The following is a 19,566-nucleotide window of genomic DNA, read 5'->3' as shown; positions in this document are numbered from 1 at the left end:
CACCATGTGCTTTCAGAGAGAGTGACTAGAAAAGATTATGAAGGGGTGATAAAGCATCTCAGAGAGTGGAGCACACTGAATTTTAAACTATCATTCATTACATTGCCAAATGGAAAATCAATTGTTGGTGACCTTCCTGTTTAAGCTCAGATTGTGGGTTGCTATCCTGCTCCACCCCCTTTTTACCTCTCCCTGCCTTGAACAGGGCTCTCCCACTCTATCTTTTTGCCCTAGGAAGCTCTGCCTTATTTTGCATCTCATTCTATTGAGAGAAGTTGTTCAACTGCACTAAACTTGCAGAGTAAGAAACAAGACAGATCTGCTTCTGTTGCTCCTTCACTGTAGTCTTGGTGTTCATCCATCTTGGTATAAATTGCCCTTTATCACATCTCTGGGATGCAGATCAGTATCACCGGTGCTTAATTTGAGATAAAATGCAAAATCCAAAAACTGCACTGGGTAGGAGGCTTTTTGGAAAAAGCAGACCCAGATGTTGAACACTCTAACTTCAAGTCTCTGGTCTTTATCTGAAGATCATCCACCCTGATGACCTATGGAAAATTAGTGGCTGCTCTGCTGTTTCTCACACCCAAGGATTTCTCAAATGCCATGTCTTATGGTGTCTGTAGCTCACAAGATAGGTGTGCATCTCTTTATTGTATCATGTAACACTCTGTACTCCTCAGAGTACAGCCCTGCAAAGTTGTTGGATGATACTGTGGTTGCTTTCTCACCTGGTCATCAGTTGTGCTGAAGAAATCCAGTAGGTAAATCACAGGCACAGCTGCACAGGTGCACTTGCTAAATGTTTATGATGGAGAGAAAATTGCATGGCCCAAAGCTGTGCAGCAAGCATGTGGAAGAACAGAAAAAATCTCTAATCTGTGTTGTAAGAGCATCTTCTCTGATCACCTGACTTGGAAACTGCTTGGATTTGGCTTTAAGTTTTTTTAAACACAGTTTTATAATTTTCAGCATGACCTGTGGGATACTGAAGGTGCAGGGTTTGAATATGAACTGTTGTTGAGGAAGTTGGTGGGAGGTTTGTGGGTTGTAGGAAGGAAGAGTTTTGAGTAGCCGTTGGATAAGTTCTCTAAATAGACTTGTTGGCTGAAGAGAATGTTTTGTTTAGAAAGTGTGAAACCCTTCATAGAAACCTTTTCATATTATTACCTAGCAGAGGAAGCAGAACTCAACGGAGTTAACCGTGTTTAGAATTTATGAACCATTTGTTCAGATTTATGTGCTGACACCTCAGGTTAGAAACAGAAAATAATCTGTGTTTTTCTCTCGCTTTGTAGAAGAACAGGTAGAACTTGGAATGGGTTTCACTCAGAAGTGAGATTTAAATTGATATATTTATCACAGTGAATGGGAAAGAATGATTAAAACAATAAAAGCAATGGATTTATAGAAAAAACATTATTCGATAATTAGTATTTCTTAATAACAGAAAGTCAGAAAAAACAATTTTTACCTAGCTGCCACAGAGACTTGAAGACAGCTATGTATATGATAGTCAGCTGTCCATATGAGGATTATATCACTTCTCCAACAATGGCTGCCCCTTTTCCTGTGGATCTTTCTCTCTCTTTATCATTGTCTGACCTTTTATTTAAAAATTGCTCCCTCTCCTGAATTTTTAGCTTTCAGAAGATCCTCTAAAGTTTTCACTCTGTTCTGATGACACATGTGATAAGGACTGACTGCTAACAAAATTCAGAGAAAAATGTAACCAGAACGCCTACCCAAGCTGGGTTTCCTTTTCCTGTAGTCAGAAATTGTCCTCCTGGAAATACGTGGTAGCCACACTCACTGTGGTCTGACTCATTCTACCAGAGTAGCATCATGTTCTTATTTGTTCAGAGTTTAGCCCTGTGATACCAAGTGGCCTCACTGCAGTAAAAAGTAATGTCTTCTCAGGTTAAGAGACCTGCATGGGTATGATAGGAAGCTCAAATTGTCACTTGCAGTTTATGAACAAGGAATGAGTCAACCTGGGAATAACCTGATGTTGTGCTGCAGCAAGCCACCTGGTCTCCTGTGATGTATGAGCACCAAAACCAGAACAGTCTGTACAGAAATAAGAACTCCTCTTCTCAGATAAAAAACAACACAGATGGGGTTCTTATCAGCTGTGATACTTCTTCAAGCTGTAATTGAAGACATTTGATAGCAATATTACAAGAGGAGCCATTATGTAAAAACCATCATGTGTGGAACTCCCTATAATATGGAACTGAACTATGAAGCAGTAATTTTATTATTAGCTTTCAGCATCAGTATTAGCTTTTTAACATTAAGGTATACATAATACAAGCAGAATCCCCAAACTATCCATTTTGGCTTTAGTGTTACAAGAAATTAGAGATCTAGTTCTAAGCAAAAGGCTGAAGAGATACAATCCCATTACATCAACAACAAAAAACCAAAAACTCCAAAGTTCTTGGCTTTATTATAAGTGCCAGAATTGTGGACCACAGTCACATTCTACAGAGTGGTTTGGTCTCAAAAGCAACAGAGTTCTGGAAGACCAACAGGATGCTCTACCTTCCCTAGTACTACCTGTCAATGCAGGGTGTGCAGTCTTGTTCACCAGTTACACCATGTTGAAACAAGAAAATGTCAAATCCTATTTCACCATAATGTATGCAGTATAAAGAACTCTGAAGAGCCAAACGCACACACACAAAAGGAAAATCCAGCTGTACATGTTGTAAATATTAAATACAAAGTGTGGGCAAAAAAGGTTGGTGTAATTCTGTACACTAATATTTTTGCCTTGGTTTTGTGCCAGCGAACAGTACACCAGTGTTGCATCTTGTGCTTAGGGTACAAAGGTAGCCATCATGGGAGGAAGATACAGAAGAAAGATCTTACATAGAGCAGCGGTTCTGTTCTCTGACTGTGTCCAGTGAAGGGCTTTCTTGGGTTATGTTGAGGCAGCTATCACAGAAAGTGACCATGGCAGTAACAATTCTCTTGTGCATCATTGCTAAGTGGCTAGAAGTTGTTCTTCCTCAGGTGTGAATTCATTATCTTTTTAATTTTCACAGTTCCTAGAAATAAGTGCCACTCAGATAATAGCTTTGAAAAGAGGTCAGACAGCTGATAAGGCTTCTGCCCCAAGACCTTGCTTGCAGAGGCAAAAAAAAATTTACTGACAATTCCTGTTCTCAGAGAACATGAACAAGTTATTGAAAATATCAGTTACATCCTAGTTTGTGCATTGCTTTCATGAGGAACAGAGGACACAGCTTATTTTGATTCATTATTTCACCTTAACCTAGCTCCAAATGTCCTTCCATCATAGCTGACAGTCCATATTTCCACACAACAAGAGATGTGCAGACTGCTTTCTAAAATCCCAAAAATTCAAGGACCTCTGTCCATGGGAGGTTCATTCTGAGGCTTTCCATGGTTACAGCTGTGAATTGAGGTCATCACTGGACTTTATGAATTCTGTATTTTTTTTTCTTGTAGCTTGCTGGGAGTTTCCTTCTCTCATTCTGATTCTCTGTATGTAGAGAGAATAAAACAAGGCAGGGCAAGGCAGGACTGAAACTAGGCAAGTCTTGATGGGGCTTACTGCAATAACAACCAGTGCAGATAAGATGGGAAAATGTGGAAGAATTGGAAGGAGAAAAATAAAACTGGCTGACTGAGAGAAATGGGTCTAGGGGTGGAGACGAAATGAAATTGGGATTTTGAGAGCAAGTCAAAGGTTGGGGCTTGTTCACTTAAAAGAGAAATAGCTTGATGAAGTCAGGAATGGAAGCTGGGAATGGAGAAGGAATGAAAATGAGACAGAGATAAGGGGTCAAGGACGGAAAAGATAAAATCTGAGTCAGAGTTTTCTATGGTGGGATGGAGCAGAAAGAAAGCATAAGAACCTATACCTGCTCAAGAAGGCTTCTTCTGAAGGCTTAGATGGTACCTAAAAGAAGACTTTGATGGTGCCTAAAATAACAAGTGTTACTCTTTCTCTGGTGGCAGTAAAAATGTCAGCCTTAGATTATAGAGACCTACATTCAAGGTATTTAAATATATCATGTATGTGTGAGGTGGGAGTCTAATCTTATATCACAGTCAGAGAAGACTTTGGGAAAGGGTTTTACAACCTAAGTATCTGTAATTTTGATGCCTTAGGAAATTCCTATGGTCCTAAGATATCCAAATGTCTTGAAGGGACACATTCTTTCAAATACCTTTGTTCTACGTGCACTCAATTCAGTCCCAGGAATTCAGAGAAATGAGACACAAGGAGCCTGTGCCTCATTTTCTGCAGACTGTGCAGAAACACAAGCCTGGCATACAGATAAATAAATGTATGTGTCTACGTCTGCAGTCTGCACCTGAGTGTATGAATGTCTGTGGTCTGAATGGTTGTGAAACCTGCAGGCATGATGTTTCTCTCAGTCTTCACTAATGTTCCAACATACAGTTGATGCCATCATCCCTTTTCTGTAAGTTGCCATCCTAATTCAACTGGCAGGGAACAAGTTTGCCACTTCCTGATGCTCAATATGGTTAAGGAAGGAGGTATTCCATGAGGAACTCCTTTGTTGTTCTGTTTGTTCCTTCACATCATAGCAAATGAAACAGGTATATGACCAAAACCTGGACGTCTGCTAGTCAAACTGTACTGGGGAATGCCAGAACTAAAATTTTCTCTTTTGCTGCACAACCTTTTTTCCTTACTGGTGCAGGTGCATCCTGTGGGGAAGAACAGAGTGCACCACCTGTTTGAACACAACAGCAGGATGCAAACATAAGGAACAGAACTCAAGCTGAATCACCAGCCTTAATTCCAGCATTGTCTTACAAGGCACTGGCTTTGATTTTTTGCTTTAATATTGCTTTTTTCTCCTCTCCCAGTCCTACTTCCAAACTCATGTTTGGAGTGTCTTCATGAAATTTAATTAGAAAATTCTGTGTGTGAAGCAAGTGGCGCAATACTGATGACAGAGAAATTTGTGGAGAATGGAAGGCTGACTCTCATCATTCAACTCTTCTATCAAAACCCATTTCCAGTTGACCCAGTTGTAAATGAGTGTTTGATCTTTCTGGCTGAGGAATCAAAGGCAGCTTTGGCGCACGAGTTGTAAAACAGATAATCCACTTGTTGGATATAGGAGTGCCTTACTCTTAGAGTCCAGGATAATTGGTCTGGATCCTAGAATATGGTAGGGTGGGCTGGTAGCATGATGAAATGGTTTTCTGAGCCAAAGGCAATTAAGTGCTAAAGCAAAGTTCTCTACTTCCTGCGTTATTCTAGTCTTTTGAGGTCTCTTATCTGCCTGTATAGAAGAAAAATCACTTCTGTGGAGAGATATGACATGAAAATAATGCTGACTAAACAGTCAAGTCTGAAGGGATGAAGAAAGTAAAAACAGTTATCTGTCAATGATGATGTAAATACTTTTTGGGGTGTGTTTGCATTCAGATTTTCTTTAATCATGGTGTTCCCTGAACTTGAAGAAATGCAAGAGCAGGATGAGGGGGACGAGGCCACTCTTCTATACAGCTTTTTCACCTTAGCCCTTTTTTGTTAACAATATGTAGAGCTTCTCTCTCTTCCTTTTCCTCCACCAGTTGAAAGTGATCTTTTCCAAATGTTTTTTTCTTATCCAGGAGCTGGAAGGTTTAGACTCATCTATAATGAATATTTAAGCTCAGGTAAGTTTTCTGAGTGGGATTGACATATATGTTTTAGGATACCTTAGACCTAAAGAGAGACTTTCCTCATCTCTGGTGAAGTGACCGTGCTTATTCACCCTGGGTTTTCTGGTGTGGTTACAGAGCAGGAATCTTCTTGGGAGACTTAGTCTTCTCACAGTCAAAGAAGAATCAGTCACTTAACAAAAAAGGAGCTGTATTGGGTTTTGATTACATTTCAAGGTTTGTGTTTTCTGTTTTGTGGCCTCTGAGCCTTTTCACTTGCACATGGACTATCTCTTCATACTTGTTGTGCCACATGGGAAAGATGCCTGTGTTTGTTCCACAAGAAAAATATAATTCCACTTAATACTGAACAAGAGGCAATAGACACAAATTAAAATACAATACAAAAAAATTCCATCTGAGTGCAAGGAGACATTTCTTCTTTGTGGGGCTGGTCAAACACGAGAATAGATTGCCCAGAGATGTTGCAGAGCCTCCGTCAGTGGAAATATTCAAAAACTATCTGGACACAATCCTGGGCAACCTGTTTTATCTGACACTGCTTGAGAAGTGGGGTTGGACAGGAGATTCTCAAGCCTCACTGGTCCTGTGACCCAGGAGATGCAGGTTCAAGAAAAATGTTAACACCTTTTGCATCAGAGCCCTCTCATTCAGCTTGCTTGGAAGCAGAGTGCCACTGTTCAGGTGGCTGAAAGAAGTGATGGTTTCACTAGTTGCAGCCTGCTAATATGGTCCTTCTCATTATTTCTTCTGTCAGGTCAGGCACCCACCTTCCCCTTTCTCTGTGTCATCGGAACACCTACACCTGGAAAACATAATCCCTGAGAAGATGGTGTGCCATTTTTAATGTGTTTCACTTTTGGAGCAGTATCACCTCTTGGCAGCTTACTTGCTGTTACATGGTAGTATAAGTTGTTTTCCTGACAGAGAGGGATTTGTAGCCTGCAGCCTCTTTCAACAATAGCAGTGACGCTGCTGGTCATTTACTTTGCTTCCTGCTACTCAGCTATGTTACACCATTCAAGCAGACCTGCAGTACCTGTAGAATAGTATAAAAGTAGGTATAGTACATGTAGGGCCTGGACATTTTAAAATCAGACAATGGACACTTAAGCATTCATGCAGGAAAATGTTTTATTGTAGTGAAGTTACACAGGAGAAAAACGTCTCCCTGCTCCTGGTTTAAGGCTATGCTGAGCTGTAAAAGCACATTGCACTTCCAGTCATTTTTACAGGTTTATAAGGACACCACCTAGTATTTTCTTTTTTGTCTGGTTTTTTTTAACGAGCTTTAACTATTTAAATGTGGAATCCAGAATATTTTGTTGTAGGAATTTTTGTTTGGTTTTTCATTTTTTCTTTCTTACTTGCTTTCTTGTTTGCTTTCTTTCTTTTCCTTTCTTGGTTTTCCTTTCTTCATCTGTCCAGTTTAATTAGTCTAAAAGCACCTCAGGACACATGAGGGTTACTTCATACATTCCCATAATGACCTCATAGGGCTGTAACCCCGGGCTCAGTGTACAACACTAATGCTGCTTAGTGGTCAGATCATTCTTATCACCAGCAAGCAGGAAGATGGAATGGCGGCAGGTACAGGGGTTTTATGGAAGAGTGCTGAAGTGGCCTAGATGACAGAATAGCCCTTCCCCCATTAGGGTAGCTGCCAGACCACATTTAATGCAGAAAATCAGCAAAGCACTGCATCAGCCTGGCACACATACACACATGAAAAATGGTACAGGGTTTGTGACCGTACAGGAAACAAAAAGAAGGTGAGACATGTTTTGGACCTGCCAACCTTTTAATTGTCATTTCAGAAAAACAAATACAACACTGTTTATCATCTGCTAACTACTATTCCCACACAACAGGTTATGTACAGCATAGTAACTTACATTTTTACATAATGATACACAGGTCTTCACCAGCAACAACTCTTGTGGTGAAAGGATGTGACATGTCAAGCTGACTGACACTTCAGAAAAAAATAGTTCATGCAGAGCTAGCTTATTCTTTGTCTCTTGAAAGTAAAATCTTACAAATGGTTAGCAAGATGACTATTTTTACAATATTTACTTTGTACAGTGCAAAGAGGAGGGACAGGATTTTTAAACATAGGACTCCTTAGCATACTGGATCTGCTCTACCTCAAAAACTGGCTGGCTGCACCTCCTAGCCACGTACTCGAGTTTGTTCTTTTGACAGGACTCAGACATGGCTCTCATCCGGTAGACTCCTGGAGTCACGGGTAAATTCACACGGGAGTTTACTCCTACACTGATGCTGAAGGTTTCAGTTTCCATGTCAGAATCCTTTGTTGCAGAAACTCTGGCACTGCGTAGATCCCTCAGGTCCATATGTGCTGTGTCCTGTGCACTGTGGCTGCGTGGATGAGGCAGCAAAACATCCTGGTTTGACACTGCTAATCTCAGAGTCTGAACCGTGAGATTTTGGGAAGGAACTTTAGTGGTCAGGCAGTTTTTAACAGCCTCTTCATAAGAGGGTGGTTTTCCTGGGTTTTTCTGGTCTACCTCTCTGAACACTTCATCAACTGACCTGAGACGGGGCCTTTGCTGATACTCCACAGGCAATAGTTTGTCATCACTACGGTTGTCCTCCTGGACAATTCTGCAGGAGAACTGATCTTCTTTCTTTGTGAAACTGTCCCTCTGAATAAATATGGTTTTTCCAGGCCCCCAACTCTGGGTTTTTATTAGTGTTTTCCTGTGATTTGCAAAAGAGAATGACATGGAATGTTTTTTGATCTCTCTGCTAGGTGTACTGCAGTCTCCAGTGGCCTTGGTAGAAAAGGACTGAGGCCTATTTAAAAAGGTTTTTTTGGGACTGGAGGGTGAAACTACTGGGGAGCTGGTGAAAACTGAGCCATCAGAGCTCTCCAGGGAGCAACTGGAAGATGTTTTGGGTAGAGAGTCAGTTGATAACTGTGAAGGTAAGCCTGCAAGACGTTCCTCCAGTGCCTCCATCCATAGCTGTTTCTGCTGAACTGGAAAATTGTCCTCACTTTTGTTTAGCCTTTGCTTCCTTATTGTGTCATCAAGGCAGTTCTGGAAGGACAGGTCTGACTCTGAGTACCTTCTGTCCATTGTGCTGATGTCATTTCTGAAATTAGTCAGTGAAGAGGCAGAGATATTTGTTGGATATTTTCTGTTCACAGTAGCACTCCTCCCATTGGCCTGTTCCATCTCAGAGGTACAGGGGCTGCCTTCTGCTTCAGGATCTGGGCTGTCATAGGCAGAGTCATTCTGATAAGCTGCACAGAGTTGTTCTGTGGGGAAAAAGCAGACATTAGTTTTCACTGACCAGTTGAGGATGAAAGAGAGCTACACAGAGAGGGTTCAGAAGAGGGCTTCAACAATCTTGAGCTCTCTATGTTTCCACAGATATATTCACATATCAAATTCAATAATTTGGCCCAGCAGCCCCAGTTGGCAACACCCCAATCCCTTCTCATACCTGTGGATCTGTCTGTGTGATTTGGTGACTCCTCAGCCAAGGCACAGGCAGGGAAGGCAATGTCCTCCTCAAATATTTCCAAGCAGTTGTTTATGAGGAACTCCACCAGCACTGTAACCTGCATACAGAAAACAGCCCATTTCAGTTAAGACATATTGAAGACTCTTTCCTGACCCTGCCTGCTGTCTTTGTAGGAAGGACAGCACAAAGCAGGGTGGCTTCTGCCAAAATCGTGGCTTAAAGTCCAAGGGTGAGGCCACCTTGGAGGATAAGGCCTGATGCTGCAGACAAATGGAGCTGCCCCAATACAGACAAAAGATCAGCCACAGCTTTGGCCTCACTGCCCGAGGGCCCAGGGGTGACAATGCCCATGGGTGCCCCTTGCCCTCCACATGCAAAGTCTGTAGGAGCTGTGACTTAGGGGGCTGCAGGGCAGCTGCTGCTTTTGCTCAGAGGAGGCGAGATGAGGGTTAGCCTGGCCCAGCCCATCGCAGGCTGAGGGACACCTGAGCTGAGGGGTACCCCCAAGATCCAGGGGTGCTGTTCTGTTCAGCAGCTGCAATGGCAGTGGAATCCCTATGGATAGCTCTAAATTGCCCCAGAGAGAACAGCTGCTTGGTGAGTTCAACACACCTTGTCATTCATCTCCTTCTGCACTTCCAGCGGCAGCGCGCTGTCCGTCCCTGGGCTCAGCATATTTGGGCCAATGCAGATGGCCAGGTTGCTGGAGTCCATCCTGTTGGTCTCAGCATTTTGGCTGATGTGGTGGAGCAGAGCGAGCAAGAGCTTGAGCAACACGAGGTTTGGTCTCGGGAGCTTGTCAGCCACCCTGCGTGAACACAAACAAAATGTGACGTTAATTGATGGTGCAGTGGCCTCTTCTTCTTGATTTGAGCAAGTCTCAATTTAACATAGTACAACACCACTTCCTCCAGTCAGGGCCATGTGTGTGCTCTCCGTGTCTTTCAGAAATCCCCATCTGCAGCTGAGTGCATGGTTAATTATGAGACCTTTAATTACAAGATCTTGACTGAAAGGCAGCATTGCAGAAGCCCATGGCCTGGAACAAAAGGGATGACATCAGGAGATGTCACTGGAGGCTTCCCAACTCATGTGGTTGTGCTGTGAGTCTTTCAAAGCACTCCCAGTGAGCCTCCACACCTCCTGTTCCTGAGGAGCAAAACATGGTAGTGGTCACCACGTGTCCAACTTCACCCCCAGCAGATGTGAAGGCTCTGTGTCAGTGCCTGTCCCACAGTACTGTGACCATGTTAGCCGAGGCACTGCAGCCTCTGCCCTCTTCCTTCATTGCTGGTTTCGTAAAACAATCTCAAATAACTTCAGGAAGTGCTGCTGCTGGAGCCCTCTAAACAAAACCCAATAGCAATAGCAGTCTGGTATAAATTACAGACTTTTAAATGAGACAGACTCTTGATTTGGAAGACATTTTTAGCCTCTACCAGGCCCTCCATTACATTGGCACTGGTTGCAAAATTTCCTGGTTGACAAACTTACTCTTTCAATTCTTCAATTTTTTCTTGCTTGCTTGGCTTCTCTAGAGCTTGCATCCATTTCTCATAGAGGTCAGCTGATAGGAGTTTGGAGGGAATATTTCGGAGAAAGTCCTGAAAGGCCAAGAGATTTAGATGAAGCTTTGACACTACCCCTGAGCACAGAGAGAGTATTACTGTCACCTGGGCTCTCTAGGAGGCAGGTTGACTTGAGCTACCTGACCATCAGCACTGACAGAGCAGTGCAATGCACAAATGCACTTGCACTTGTATAGTAACAGGATCCAGCTTTCAGTTGCTTTTTCTTCACCCATAAATCTCACTATTGCTTTGTGGGAGAATGCTGAGCAAGACAAAACGTTTCCTCAGGAAACCAGCAGCCCAACAAGTAGCACTGACAATCAGATGAAAAAGGCCAAACTTTCCTAAGCTTGAAGAATTCAGTCTGGCTTTGTTCTGGATTTAGCCAAGAGTCCCACCTAGGTCAGCTCACAGCACTGGGCTGGGCCAGTGCATACTAGCGATGTCCTCCCACCGGTGTAGCTCAGAATTACTCACCTTTAAAACCACGGCCAGCAGGTGCACAGATTTGCTTTTCAGATCAACATCCCCGCCTTTGTTTAGGTCCTCCTTCAACTCCTTTCGTGCTTTCTCATTGGCAGCTTTTCTGAAAATCCCTTCGGTAGAAGGTCCTTTCATATATAATATGGCTAGGAGATCCTGCAGGGGAAAAAATCAGACAGGAATGGAAGAACAGTTACTTGGATGAAAGAAGTTAGCAGGTGAGCATTTCTTTAGAAACAGAAGAAAAATTGTCTGGAGATACACCGTACTCTGATTAGTTCAGTATCTAGTTCTTGTTCTAAGTACATTACATGGGAAGTAGTCTTGATTTTTCCCCTAATCCAGCTTCTTTTTTAACTGATGAATTCCACTAACTTCCCTGGAGACATCCTTACTTCCAGAAGGAAGCAAGGGATGGCTTAAATCTTAGTTCACATCCCCTCTCTCACAAGCCAGGCAAATACTACTTAGTAGAGACAAATGCATGTCTATCGGGAAAGCCAATTCAGTAGAAGAACTGTTACAAGACCATTATTACCCAGAAGATATTGTTTTGATATTTTTTTTGTGGCAGTCCATAACTGGACACTTGGTTTTCATGGAAATATAGAAATCCTTGGAAGTTTATGCTGCTGAAAGACTTATCTAAATTACTTCTTTAAAATCACAGATGTTTATATTAAGAAGCAGATCTTCCATTCCTGGTCCTGGGTTCTCTACACTCCATGTTACCTTCCAGTGAAAGTTGGGTGAGCTGGAAAACATCCTTAGAACTGACTCTTTCTACATCTGGGATGAGCCCTGAGTTTATCAGAGCGTGTGTGTAGGGGAAACACCAAAAATCATCTCCCAGGTGATGCAGCAGAAGTACAGAGTATTCTGCCTCACACTGAAGTCAGAGATATCACAGAATCATAGTATGGTTTGGGCTGAAAGGGACTTTAAAGATCATCCCATTCCAACCCCCTACCATAGGCAGGGACACCTTCCACTAGACCTGGTTGGTCCAAGTCCCATCCAACCTAGCCTGGAACACTTCTAGGGATGGTGCAGCCATAGTTTCTCTGGGTGACCCGTTACCCTCACAGCCAAGAATTTCTTCCCAGTGTCCAATTTAATCCTGCTCTCTGTCAGTTTGAAGCCATTTCCTCCTTGTCCTGACACTCCAGGCCTTCGTGAACAGTTCCACTATAACCTCCTTACCTGGATTGGCTGGGGCAGTGTGTCATCTTCCCCACAGATAAGTGCCAGAGGATGGCCAAACAGAGTGACTTTGGCATCCAAGTCTAGCTGTCCTGAGGAATTTCTTTTGGTAAGGCTTCTTCTCAGAGTAAATGACTGCGATATCACCTTCTTTCTTTTCTTTGTTCCATCTGCTGCAAGTAAAAGGAAAACAAAAGATCTATTTAAAATTAAAAAAACAAAGTACTATGTCATCTTTCATCTGTGTGCAATACGGAGATGTATGTTGAAACAACTGAAACCAAACAGTGAGAAACTGAGAGACAACTAAGTGGTTACTAGGGAAACAACTGCCTGAACCATAAAACTGTGGCCATCCCCCTAAGGCCACCACCTTTCCTGTTTTGGGTTGGGTGTTTTTTACATTCTAGCCACTGTTTCTTCTTAGAGAATGGGAACAGAAATAGAAATATTTATAGAGATTTTTGATATTGCAGTACTTTCTCTGATAAATCTGAGGTAGATATACCACTTGGGCAGCTGGCAACGACAACAATTTTCACTACATGGTCTAATTGTGCCCCAGCCTTAGGACAAGAGTTGAAGTAGGGGCTCCTAATTTTGATATCTTTCACAGCCTGAAATGAAAACATATGGCTCCAGCTCTGCCAGCCCTGGAGCCAGCTCTAATGACAATGCTCCTGGGGCTAGTGCTTGCCCCCCAGCAGTGGAATGTGATTCTTGCTCCAGAGGATGAGAGCATCAGAGTAGGCACTCACTAGCTTCAGGGTTAGAAATCTCTTAGCATGGGTTTTGCACCTGCTTCATAAAGAGGAGGGTCAGGAATTTGAAGAGGATAGTTGTATTGGGGTGAGGTGTGCCTTTTTTTTCCCTTTCACAAACAGTGAGAGAAGAAACATTTTGTGAGAAAGCTTTCTAAAGGATTTACCTTCTGCAAATTTGCAGTAAATGTCATGCCTTCTACTCCAAAATGAAGTTGTCTTATCCAGATGAGAAATTCTCAGGACCTCTTAAGATAAGCTCTTAGTAGGTAGGGGTTAAAAAAATCTGAGAAAGTCACCTAACATTATAGTGTAATATAAAATATTAGCTTCTGAAACTCCTGAAAACTGGTCTGATATGATCTTTTGCTCCAAATCTGACCCTGTCCTGTTTATTGTCTGCTCTGGGTTGTTTACGGGTGCTGAGGTTTTGCATGGTGAGAAAAAACAAGCATTGGTGCTGCTGCCAAGCGGGTTTATCTGCTCTGGTGTGCAACAGCTGGTACAGTACTCAGTACTCGCTTGCAGTGCCACACCTTAAAGGCGATGCTTGAGTGAGGAAGAAACACATTTACTTCCCATTGCTACCAGGGAACACAATGAAACATGACTCTGAGGACATGCGAACAGGAATACAAGACCTCTGGCACTCAGCATTGTCACATCTGCCACGGAACATACAGGAAAGAAGGAATTTTCAAATGAGTGGCACTCCAGGTCTTAAGCCTTCTCATGGATGGGGACTGTGGCTTGTTCTCCGGAAGGGGGAGCAGGCAGTTTCGGGTGGTTTTGCACAAGTGCCAGCTCGCAACATTATATAAGAAGGTAGTTCCTCAGTTTGTTTTTGAAACTCACCGTTTGAGAGGCAAAGTCCGTTTTCAGTATCTGCTGGGGCTGACAGGGGACATTTCTTGGCATCAGCCTGCAAAAAGTATGTTAGGGTTACAGAGCTGCCACAGTAGTGAGAGCCACCAGCAAGTTGCTGCAGCTCCTCAGAAATCTGGGGAGGCTCTGGGGAATAACCAGACAAGCCCAACACCTGCTAAAGAGCTGCCTCAGGCCAGGACTGACATTGCCTTGCTGCCCAGTAGAAGAGTCTGTGGTAAAATGCAGCCAGACACCCCAGTCCTGCCTGGCAGGTCACAACCCTGTGCTTTTTCAAGCACACTTTTGATCCAGAGAAGCCATAGCTGGACACAGCCTCCGTTTTTTGTGTCCTCCCCTGGCACTGGAAATTTCCTCCTAAACTCCTCTGGGGAGCCTTGATGGCTTTGAAGCCTGCAAGATGCCTGAGCAAAGCTCCTCATGAGCCAGGGTTATGCATGGACTGCCCACAGCAATACCCTGCTCCCTCTGCTCAGCGCAGCCAGAGCTGCCTTTGAACCACTCCTGGGTGAGGGGAGGCAGCTGGCAACTACTGGAGGAGCCAGCCCTACTTTGCTAAGGTACCTCACACCAGTACCCAAGAAGGATCCAGGAGAATGTAAGGGCTGCTTACCTCTGTCTGGCACTCAATCAGACTCTCCATGTTCCCAGCATTTAGTGTCTTTGACTAGGCAAGAAAACAAGAATACTGCGTGAGTAACTGAATACTGTGGTTTAGAAATCAGAGCTTTTCAAAGTCACTATGTTCACTGAGCTGAAATAATTAAGATACTCACAGTATTACAGCTGCTTAACACTTTCATTAGGAGCTTGACTGGAGGAGCTCTGGACACTCTGGTTTCCTTCAGTCCTTTTGTTTGCCTGTTTGTTGAACAGGGAGTGGACAAAGAGTCTTGTAAAACTTCACCCTTCTTGGCTTTCTCCTCTGCAAGCTTATCTAGCATGTATGATCCTGAACTAGCAAGATCTCCCATGCAAATAAACCCTTCTCCAATAAAACCCTTCTCCAGAGGGCGTTCAGCCCTGCTGCCCTATCTGCCTCCTGATTAAAACAAAATAAAAGCAGCTTTCCATTTTTAATCCATACAAAAAGTGAGCAAGTGGTGACAGCTATGTATGGTCATTAATCTGCACACCCAAGGCTGAGCAATTCAGCTCTGCCCATGAGCTATGCTTAGCAGTGAGTGCACCTCTCCCCCATGTATATTTTTGTACATCTCTGTGCAGCTGCATCTGAAGCTCTCCACTGATTTCAACTGTGATACCACAGATTTTTTCAAAGGCAGTACTTACCCAAGAAGTGAGTCCAGCCAGAGCTCCTTCACTTCCCTTGAACTGCAAAGGAGAGAAGAAACAGCATCAATCCCCACTGCTACTAATCCTTTGCACAGAGGCAGGCGACTAAACAGTGTATACCACGTGTGCTGCCTTATATATGCAGAAGGGGCAGGTGGAAATTCACAGGCAGGAAGAAGCATCATGGGGCAGGACTGAGACACTACCAAATTTCTGGCTTCCTCTTTCCTTTTAGAGGAGCTACTTTTTTGGTTTTTCCCTCCCTTAAAGAAAAAAAAATGAAGTTCTGGTAGCTGTTATGGATGGAAAAGATGAGACACTTGCCAGGTAAAGGTTCCAGCTATCATCACCAGCATGAGGTGAGATGTGCAGAGGGGGCTGCAGTGTGGGCAGCTTCTCTTTACCATTAAAGGGCAGTGGGTACAGTCTGTCCTTTGACTGCTCAGAGACATTAGATTTGGCAGTTTTAAGACGCACCACCAGATCAAGTTACACTAAGAACAGATCAAGTTACACTAAGTGAAAACAACGGGGAGGTGGAATAGACAAGATTCAGAAAAATGTTTCCTTATGATTTTTTAAAAGCTAACTGCAAGAGTTTACTGTCTACAGGCAGATGTAGACACACAATTTGTCAGTACTAAGTAGCTCTTGAGAATCGAGGTATTGGGCATCTATAGATGAAGTGGTGTTATGTAGTAATTTAGTAAAGTATGACAATATTTAATTAAGAAGTCTTGCTTAAAATAAATCTGAATAAGATACATTGGTGTGCACATGTTAAAATTTTATTCAAATGAAGAGATAAAAAAAACTAGGAAAAATTTACCTCTGCTTGACCTGTATCATTCTGTTGCTGACTGGCCCCCAACTTGGGCATATCAGGGATACAGCATTCACTCTACCAGGCCATTATGAAAATTCATTAAGGTTTGATGTTAAATACATGATATTGTTTCTATTGATTTATTGACTGAGGCAAATTACAATGCTGTTCTGGGTGCCAGTCTGCTGATCTTGTGGAAAAGAGGAGTGAAGGCCGAGACTCAGGGTTGGGAATTTTTAAGTAGTGGATTTAGGTGGAGAGCATACTTGTGAAATGGTGACCTTTCTGCTGCTTCCCTCGTGGATGCTCTGTTTCACATGTGCAGAGGATGGGGCTGTCTTAGCACAGCACTTTGCAGATGCGTGTAATGGCTAGATCCACTGCTGAATTCACCCTCAAAGCCATTCTTTGTGTAACCACATCAGACCCGGCCAGTGTAGTACTGACCCTGTTTCATGCGGAACAGAAAGGTGATCGCTGTTTGACTCTGGCAGAAATCCAAAGCACAAAATTCACTTTTGGTTCGATAGAGATGTGTCCAGAAGAGCAAATGGAGACTTCCTCTGGTTTTGGGGGAGGAGTTTCTGTAGGTCACTTTTTAAGTCCTGAGCTCCATCATTTCCATGCTCCTGTAGTGGCACTGGTCTGGTGACTAGTTTAGGGCTGAAACTTACAGCAATCTCAATCAATTAGTCTGTAGCCCTTTGTATTTACCACTGATCTTTTAGTCACTGCTCTAACTGATTTTTTGTTAATTATCAGTCCCATGACATTTGTAATTTCCCAACATCACTTTCTCCTGAGAATTACTTTTGAGGCTCCTTTGCAGCTGCAGCACCACTGCTGATAGTTTCAGTGGGATTCCTCAACAAGAAGCATCAATTTTTCATTACATCTGTTAAATGTATATCCAAACATACCTGTCTGTTAAGTACCTTAGAGGGGACCTATGCAGTTCAATTCTGCCTTGCCCTCACTTCCAGCGCTCTGCACAGATGTATTTCTAAGCTCAGTCTGTTTCATGATTAAGACATGGAGTTTGATCTGCATAATGTGTTACTTGTGAAGAAAATGTGAGTTTCATGGGTGGTGATCAGCCAGACTGGAATCTTAGATTACAGCTCTGGCACCATCTGTACACAGTGCACTGTGCTTTGAGTTTCCCAGGAGAAGGTACAGTAACAGGTGGTGTATTGATAGCACATCACCAAACTGTCCACTGGCACACACTGCTGTATCTCTATCCAGCTGGTACAGATCTTACACCATGATGCATCAGAAGAGCCATGTGCTTGTTGTACCACAACACTGCCCCAGGGCAAGGAGAACAGATGGCAGGTGGCTGGGGTACACCTGGAGCTGTTTGCAGTCAATGTGTTTCTCCCAATCAATCCCCAACTAAGTGAATGCAGTGTCCTTCAAAGACACTGGATGTTTGCACAAAGATCAGAGCATGGGAGAGGGGGTGGATTTGCAAGGGTTTCGTGGGATTAGCCAGTGTAGAAGCTCTTCCCTTGCTGTACACCAGGCTGCTTCCCTCAGTTTTGCTGAAATGTTTTACATTCACTGAAAAAAAAATAGGAGCAGGGAAGTCCTGCAGAGCAGCCAAGCCTGTGTGGATCCAGCCCTCTTAAGGACTGGGTTTGCCTCTCAAGATGTGAAGCATTTTCCTTATAGAAGCCAGGACATCAGTTTGATGTCTCTGCCTCCCCTGATCCCAGCCAGCCCTTTTCCCCTCCCAGACCATGGCTGCTTTTGTGGTCCACTCCCAAACCCTCTGCCCAACCAGTGTTTGGAGAGAGGGCTTGAATAGCACTTGCTGCAAACATGGACCAAATGGTGATTTTCCCCTTTGTGTGAACTCCGATTAAACTAGGCATTTTCTCCTCTTCTCTTACACTTACACTGCAGCTCTGTGAAGGACTCTAGACTGTAACAATGAAAGAGCAACATCAGTTGGCATGAGAAGGAAGTCAGGAGTTGACAGTGAAAAAAGACCAAAAGAATAAATCTGCTGTGACTGGAGACTGTCTTTCCTTCTCTCCTCATCAAACCACAAATGGGAAAACCCCAGCCACAGCTCACTTTTGTTTATTTCTATTACTTTTGAAAATGTTTGACACCATGGCTTTTAGGAAGGAGGGAGTGTGTGAATGAATTCTGAAACTCACCTTTGCCCTGTTATCACATCAGCAAGGAAGCAGCAAGAGCATGGCTGTGAGAAGGGTATGGCAGAATGCGCCTGGAGCAGGGATGCTTTCAAGCCCATATAGAGCAGAAAGAGCCTTCATCAGTGCCTCTCGGTGTGGGAAAGAGATTGTATTCCAGTTTTGTCTTCACTGCCACAGCTGCAGTCTCCCCAGGGAGCAACAGGAACATTTACCAAAATAAGGAAAGCAGTTGTGCCAAGCTCAGAAAGCTGTTGGGTTAGTAGTTCTTTTGGAAGGGAAAGCTCCGTACAATCTGTCCGTGGACTCAAAGAACAAGGTGACAAGTGGGTTCCTGGAAACAGGCCACATTTATAAATGCCTTCTGAAGGCAGCTCTGATTTCCTATCACTCTCCAGAGTGTATTGTGGGATGCACAGGCATGGTTCAGGGTTTGATCACAGATGAGTTCAGACAGACCTTTGATCAGACTAGTCCCTACTTCCTACCTGTAACAATTCAGAACAAGAACAGCAGCCCAATTGGTGCTGAACTCCTACAGGTTTTGTCAGGTAGAGTCTGGACTCATACTGAACCTGCCTTTGGAAATTCAAGCACACTGTCAGTTTTTCCCAGCTCTGTTCAGCTGATTTATATCCTGAATAAGATATCAAGGTTAGATTGCACCACCCTTCTACACACTGTTCTACTATTGCATGGGGAAAAATTACAAATCAAAGATAATACTATAAATATAGCACAAGGTGCATTCTAGGCCCTTTCCGTGACACCATTTTGGTTGCATTTGCTTTGCAGTATGATTTGTTTATTCTTTCATGGGTACTAAGTTGGCAGCTTTAAAGGTTTTTACTCATCCTCAGGTGACTGGGTCCTCTGGATGCTTTTTCAGTTGTGGAGGGCAGGTGCGTATGGGCCATTTTCCAAAGGGTCTGTGCTGCTGTTTGGCTGTGTCTGCACTCAGTTTACTATTGTATGTCCATGGCACTTGGGAGTTACTCATTCCTTGGGTTCTCTGAGGTGACCAGCACAAAGTAATCAGGGAATTGAAGTTTCCCGTCATTTCTGACTGGGTAGATACAGATCTATACTTTTGCTTACTTAAATGAAAATAGCAAAGAACATGTGTAATTCAGTCTGAAATCTGTTCTTTTCAAGATTCCTGGTTGAAGGTACTCAAACAATACTGAAAAACA

The 19,566-nt window shown here is 43.3% G+C and overlaps 1 protein-coding gene across 3 annotated transcripts; it reads right to left on the bottom strand.

Moving 5' to 3' along the window:
* Nucleotides 1-6,814: 6,814 nt before the first annotated feature.
* TAGAP (T cell activation RhoGTPase activating protein) lies at nt 6,815-15,479 on the bottom strand. 3 transcript variants are annotated; one of them, XM_058836833.1, is made up of 10 exons: nt 15,377-15,479; nt 14,860-14,944; nt 14,697-14,750; nt 14,054-14,120; nt 12,438-12,610; nt 11,229-11,390; nt 10,675-10,784; nt 9,793-9,988; nt 9,160-9,277; nt 6,815-8,971 (listed from the first exon to the last, which is right to left on the bottom strand). In XM_058836833.1, exons 2-10 carry the CDS (start codon nt 14,884-14,886, stop codon nt 7,794-7,796), a joined length of 2,085 nt encoding a protein of 694 aa, XP_058692816.1. In that variant the 5' UTR covers nt 14,887-14,944; nt 15,377-15,479; the 3' UTR covers nt 6,815-7,793. The 3 variants fall into 3 exon arrangements, with proteins under 3 accessions (XP_058692816.1, XP_058692817.1, XP_058692818.1); XM_058836834.1 differs by having other exon boundaries at nt 12,438-12,607; XM_058836835.1 differs by lacking the exons at nt 6,815-8,971; nt 9,160-9,277 and having other exon boundaries at nt 9,784-9,988; nt 12,438-12,607.
* Between the last annotated feature and the right edge of the window lie 4,087 nt (nt 15,480-19,566).

This window comes from Poecile atricapillus, chromosome 3 (genome assembly GCF_030490865.1).
Source record: "Poecile atricapillus isolate bPoeAtr1 chromosome 3, bPoeAtr1.hap1, whole genome shotgun sequence".
NCBI classification, from domain to species: Eukaryota; Metazoa; Chordata; class Aves; order Passeriformes; family Paridae; genus Poecile; species Poecile atricapillus.
Note: the sequence above shows the minus strand (reverse complement) of the source record. Positions and strands in the feature narration are given on the sequence as shown.

Coding starts and splice junctions, on each gene's coding strand:
- TAGAP (XM_058836833.1), bottom strand. CDS start 14,886: ATGAAAGTGTTAAGCAGCTGTAATACT. Junction 14,751..14,859: donor TGTTAAGCAGCTGTAATACT/GTGAGTATCTTA, acceptor TTTCTTGCCTAG/TCAAAGACACTAAATGCTGG. Junction 10,785..11,228: donor TGCTGGCCGTGGTTTTAAAG/GTGAGTAATTCT, acceptor TTGGCCTTTCAG/GACTTTCTCCGAAATATTCC.